The sequence below is a fragment of the Phalaenopsis equestris genome, unplaced genomic scaffold, assembly GCF_001263595.1.
Source record: "Phalaenopsis equestris unplaced genomic scaffold, ASM126359v1 Scaffold000428, whole genome shotgun sequence".
NCBI lineage: Eukaryota > Viridiplantae > Streptophyta > Magnoliopsida > Asparagales > Orchidaceae > Phalaenopsis > Phalaenopsis equestris.
In genome coordinates this window covers 139,620-145,265 of record NW_018164869.1, presented here as the reverse complement: position 1 = coordinate 145,265, position 5,646 = coordinate 139,620, and the positions used below count along the sequence as shown (strand labels likewise).

Genomic DNA, 5,646 nt, shown 5'->3' with positions numbered 1-5,646 from the left:
CTCTTTCCCCTTTTAAGCGCCGACACCGTCTTACTTAACGCAGCCAACCACCACCCCTGCTGCCATTCCCCTATCACTTCTCTCAACCGGTCCTCCTTCCCAGCCACCCTCCAGCCACCTTCCTAGCTACCACAGTCAACCGCCTCCCTTGTTGCCCTTCTACTTCCATTCCCCTACGTCAGCCCTGCCCTCCAACCGTAACCAACCCTCCACTCCACTGTCACCCTATTTGTAATACACCCCTAGTTGAGTCATGTGGTGATGGTCATTATTTTTCTCTTTTGTGTATGGATTGTAATAGCCTATTTGTATTACAGTAATAATATTTGTTTTCTTTTTGTGATTTGGGTTAACTCTAATATCAGCCTAAGTATTCATTTTTAACTAATCAATATTCAGATAGGTCTCCATTTTTGAGATGAATAGTAACTGGAAACAATGGAAAAAGGCAGTGCTTCTTTTCTGCGGCCATGGTTTTTATTCTCACAAATCATGATAATACCGTCCATGGTAGGTTAGCTGGCAGCATCCAGATGTGTTCTTTTGGATCAGAGACCAACAAATAAAGTTACTGGAATTATTTCAAATATATCACCATTGAAATTTGTTGTCCTGCATAAGGTTTGTTTACAGATGACGCCATTTTAACTAACTATTATGAAAATATGATAAAGTAAAACAAAAAAAAAATGAAATTCAATAGAGGTAATATGATTATGAACTTGATGGTGTACTGAAAATTTTTTTTCTTTCTTCATGTGTGCAAATTATTCACTTGAAAATAAATTCGCAGGAAACATATTTAAGACGCATGTCAACATGCTTGGCAGCAGGTAATTCTTCAAGTTTTGGCATTATTTTGCCACAAAATAATTTAGGAAAATTTACGTACATGCCACACAATTCTTATGCATGTCTAACATCCAAATTTTCATATTTACATTTGAAACACTTAGGTGTCATAAATCTATGCAAGAAAAGATATATTTTACTTTTATAAAAGCAGTGATGGTGGTATTTTTTTTGGTGATGTTAAAAATTTGATTGGCATGGATGTAAATATGAATATTTGGGTGTTAGATATGTAAATGCGTAAGAATTATGTGGTATGTATGTAAATGCCCTAATAATTTAATGGTATACATTTTTACCTCTAGATGGAATTGTGATCAACATGGTTGTTGGAGGCGAAGTGGTCATTTTGAAAGGTCTGGAGGAGAGCAGTGGACTTATACTAGCAGAAATGCCCATAAATGTAAGTTCGACATTATCTTTATTCCAATTTTGTGTCCCAATGCTGGGATATTCATTTGCCATATTTTGTGATGCAGATTTCTGAAATCCTATAAGAAAATTAATTTTTTTCTATTCTTGGGAGGAAGGAATATATGTCTGCTAAGTTTATACTTCCAAAAAGCATCATCAGTCTCAGCGTTTAGGATTTAATTTGCTACTTTTTGTCAGAAGCCTGAGGTAAGAGCCAATCGTTTAATTTGCAATTTGAAGAATCTGCTATCCTTCTATGATAGTTTTAAGTTTTTCTTAGCGCACTGGTTTAATATTTTTTTTCTTCTTTTGCTCTTTCCATTGGGTAGTGTACCTTTCTGACCCAAAATAGGGGATCATTGTTGAAAAAATATTAGTTCTTATTGCGTAGTTGTTTATAGTTCATTTTATTTCTGTTTTGTTAGTTGTTATTTTTTTGTCCCATTATTATTGAAGACTCATAGGTTAAGACTCATACTTTAAAATTATGGGAGAGGGTAATTGAAATAGTTTAAGACGCATTACAAAGATTTCTCATAATCAATTTGGATTTATGCCGGGCAGGTCTACTAAGGTCTACTATGGAAGCTATACATTTATTGAGAGGTTTGATGGAGAAGTTCAGAGATAATAAGGAGAATTTGCATTTGATTTTTATTAATTTAGAAAAATCTTACGATAAGGTTCCAAGAGATATCATTTGGAGAGATCTTGACAAGAAAGGTGTTGATATGACTTACATTCAAGTTATTAAAGATATGTATACTAGAGTTGTTATTTGTGTTCAAACTGAAGGAGGATTGACCAAATATTTTCCAATTTCTGTTAGATTACATCAGGGATCAAATTTAAGCCCATATCTTTTTGCTTTAGTTATAGATGGTCGTACTGGACATCTACAGGAGGATGTACCTTAGTGTATGTTTTTTGTTGATGATATTCTTCTCGTGGATAAGACGAGAGAAAAAGCCCAGGAAAAACTTAAATTATTGAGGTCTAAATTGGAGTTTAAAGGCTTTCATTTCAATAGAACTAAAACTGAATACATGGAATGTTATTTTAGTAGTAGTAGCTCTAGTGATAGAATTGTAATTTTAGGTGATCAAATTATTAAAAGATGTGAACGATTTAGATATCTCGGGTCTGTTGTTCAAAGCGATGGTGATATAGATGGGGATGTTAACAGTAGAATTCAAGTTGGTTGGTTGAAATGGAGGAATGATTCGGGTCTTTTGTGTGATAGAAAAGTACCGCTTAGACTGAAAGGAAAATTTTATAAGACGGTGGTGAGACCTGCAATGCTCTATGGCGCTGAATGTTGGCCTTTAAAAGAGAAGCATAATAAGAAGTTAAGTGTTGCCGAGATGAGAATGATTAGGTGGATGAGCGGCTTTACACTTAGAGACAAAATGCGAAATGAATATATCCGTGATAGGGTTGGTGTAGCTCCTCTGACAAACAAAATTAGAGAAAGTCGTCTTAGATGGTTTGGTCACATTAAACGTCGACCATCTGATGATCCGATTAGGAGAGTAAATGTTTTAGATTCGACTTGTGTTAAGAAAGGCAGAGGTAGACCTAGGAAGACTTGGGCTTATTGTATAAAAAATGATCTTAATTTACTAGAACTAAATGAAAATATGACACTAAAAAGGACGCAATGGAGAAAAACGATTCATTTAGCCGACCCCACGTAGTGGGATTAAGGCTTTGTTGTTGTATTGTTGAAAACTTTATTGCTGTAATGAAATACTGTTTAGATCTCTATACTTACGTTTCTATGTTTTTGCACATAATTATAAATATATGATTTTTTTTCTTTTGTGTACAAACTATATTCATTTGATCTCAGCTTTGGACATTTATTTTAAAAGCTGATTATTTTGAATCCAACATGTCAGAATAGTTCCTTTAATTTTATATTCCTTTCAACTAAGGCTTTTCATGACATTATATATCATATATTGGATACGCTCGTATCTTTGCAAATAATATGCATCTTCTCATTCTTTTTACTTGAGAAAACCATATTATAGCATGATACCACCCATTTGGCTTTGTATGTATATATTCTACTACAACAACAACAACAACATCAACAACAAAGTCTTAATCCCACTACGTGGGGTCGTCAAAAATCAAATGATCGAACTTAATTTTTCAAAACCATGGAAATGCATTTTATTGTCTATGAAGAAAGCTACAAGTTTTATTGTTGTTTTCACAACAAAGCAAGAAAGTTCGGCTGTTTAGACTTTTTATTTTTGATGAAATATCTTTTCTGATATTTAATGGATTTACATGCTCCTTCTACGAATTTGTCAATTTTATTCAAAACAACAATGTTTCACCAACAACACTACCTCTAATCATCTCTCCTTAGAAGGAGAATACGGGTTGCCACCAAAATAAGAGGATTTAGTCCACAACTAAGGCAGATTGTTTGTTCCAGTTAAATAAACTCGGAGAATGATGCAGAGCTGGAAGCCAATTATGGTTCCAGCTACATAAGATGTGGTTAAAGATCCATTGTTGAAGGAGAACCTATGAAAGTCCTGTTGAACTTGCTGAGGCCATGTCTATGTATATCTCAATAACACAAGTAGTTGAAGGCTTGTTACAAAAACAGAATGAAGCAGAGAGTTAAGACATTTTGCTACCAGTTCCTTGAACTTGCTGTTATGTGCAGTGTCGCAGACCACCTCCCATATCTCTACACTGTAGTATTTAAAACAAGCTGAACCAGGCAGAAGGGCTAAGGTAAACCAAAACTTTCTCTGTTATTTCACATACCATAACTAACATAAATGCTATCCAAATTTAAATAACAATAGAGGTACTAAGATCACCAAGCAGATATCCATATGACTTTAAATTTTCATGCTTGATAGAGCTTAATTATACATTAAGTCCATGTGAACATACTACATCATATCATATCTTATTTCATCGATTATATGTGGCCATACATATGGGAAATATCATGTTATCCTTAGTTGTTCTTATCTAAAAGTTTGATAGTCTTGGTAGAGCATAAAGCTAGTTGTGTAATATACACATAAAAAGGAAGGCGGTATGTGTGCCTCTTACACATCAATCATGAAGTCATTTATGAAAGTTACTTGAGTATATGTTAAAGCATCAATCATACGGTAATCTTGACTCGATTCAAATTACACATGACATTATCTTTATTATTTGATAGCGTTATCATCCCATCGGTATTTAGTAGGCCTACTTTGTTAAGCATAATCTTTTTTGTTTGGATCAAATTTCAATTCTGAAACCTTTCATTCTTTTGCAACAAGATCATGATAATTGTCAGCCCTCTTTTCTACCAGTATATAATTTTATCTCGATAATATGCAAAGTATCTTGTATGTATTTATTATTTATATAGGTGTATCTTTCATTAATAACATCATTTATAGTACTCATCACATCATATAACATAAGGCGGGGTCCATGAATCACAAAACATTCAACATATCGTTCACGTGTAATAATTATAATATCCTTCATCTTCTTATAAACATCATATTATATTTTTTATATTTCGTAGAAGGGCTTGCTCATCTTAGTAAAAGTTGCCTTCCAAAGCGATGATGCTAAGCTGGTCAATCAGTGCAAGAGCATAGGTATACTTAACAGAGTAATTCTTGAAACTCTACCTTCTTCCTCTTAATACATTCATAAAATTTGGTACCTCAAATGATATAAAATAATTGTAAACTCCTCACCGAAGTCATCCAAACCAAAAACCCTTGCTATGATAACTAAACTTGCCCTTTCGTGGAACAATTTATACAAGACAACTTGGCCTTATGGAATGCATTTTATCATACACTAATCACTCCCATGCATTCAACAAGTCATTTCCACTCTAGCAGTGTAATAAAAATAATTTTTACCTTAAATAAGCTTTGATTGTACAAACATTCATTCTATATCATTTCCCTCATCGGATCAACCAAGCCACAAAATTTGCATTACTTCTTTTGCGAGCACATGTCATCACTTTGTTGTTTTCCTCAATAGATTATGACAGTTGAAGATGAAATCATGTATTTTTAAATAATAAATATTTTAATGTCACTAGAGCTATTACTTGTGTTTGAACTGAAGGAGGATTGACCAAATATTTTCCCCAAATATTTTCCTTTTTTTTTTTTGGATTACATCAGGGATCGGCTTTAAGCCCATATCTTTTTGCTTTAGTTATGGATGGTCATACTGGACATTTACAGGAGAATGTATCTCGGTGTATGCTTTTTGCTAATAATATCCTTTTCGTGGATAAGACAAGAGAAAAAGCCCAGGAAAACTTGAATTATGGAGGTCTACATTGGAGTCTAAAGGCCTTGGAGTCTAAAGGCCTTC

General features: G+C 33.8%; 1 protein-coding gene across 8 annotated transcripts in view; it reads left to right on the top strand.

Annotated features, from left to right (window-relative positions):
- Nucleotides 1-5,646, top strand: part of LOC110027368 (eukaryotic initiation factor 4A-III-A) — a 46,258-nt gene that overhangs the window by 18,846 nt on the left and 21,766 nt on the right. For 6 of the 8 annotated variants that reach the window (XM_020728763.1, XM_020728762.1, XM_020728761.1 and 3 more), the window contains 3 exons: nt 794-833; nt 1,158-1,255; nt 1,332-1,526. In XM_020728763.1, coding sequence (XP_020584422.1) covers nt 794-833; nt 1,158-1,255; nt 1,332-1,349 — 156 coding nt within the window. In that variant the 3' untranslated portion in view covers nt 1,350-1,526. Of the gene's footprint in view, nt 1-793; nt 834-1,157; nt 1,256-1,331; nt 1,527-5,646 lie in introns of those variants that run through there. The other 2 variants (XR_002294331.1, XR_002294332.1) reach the window with 1 other exon arrangement.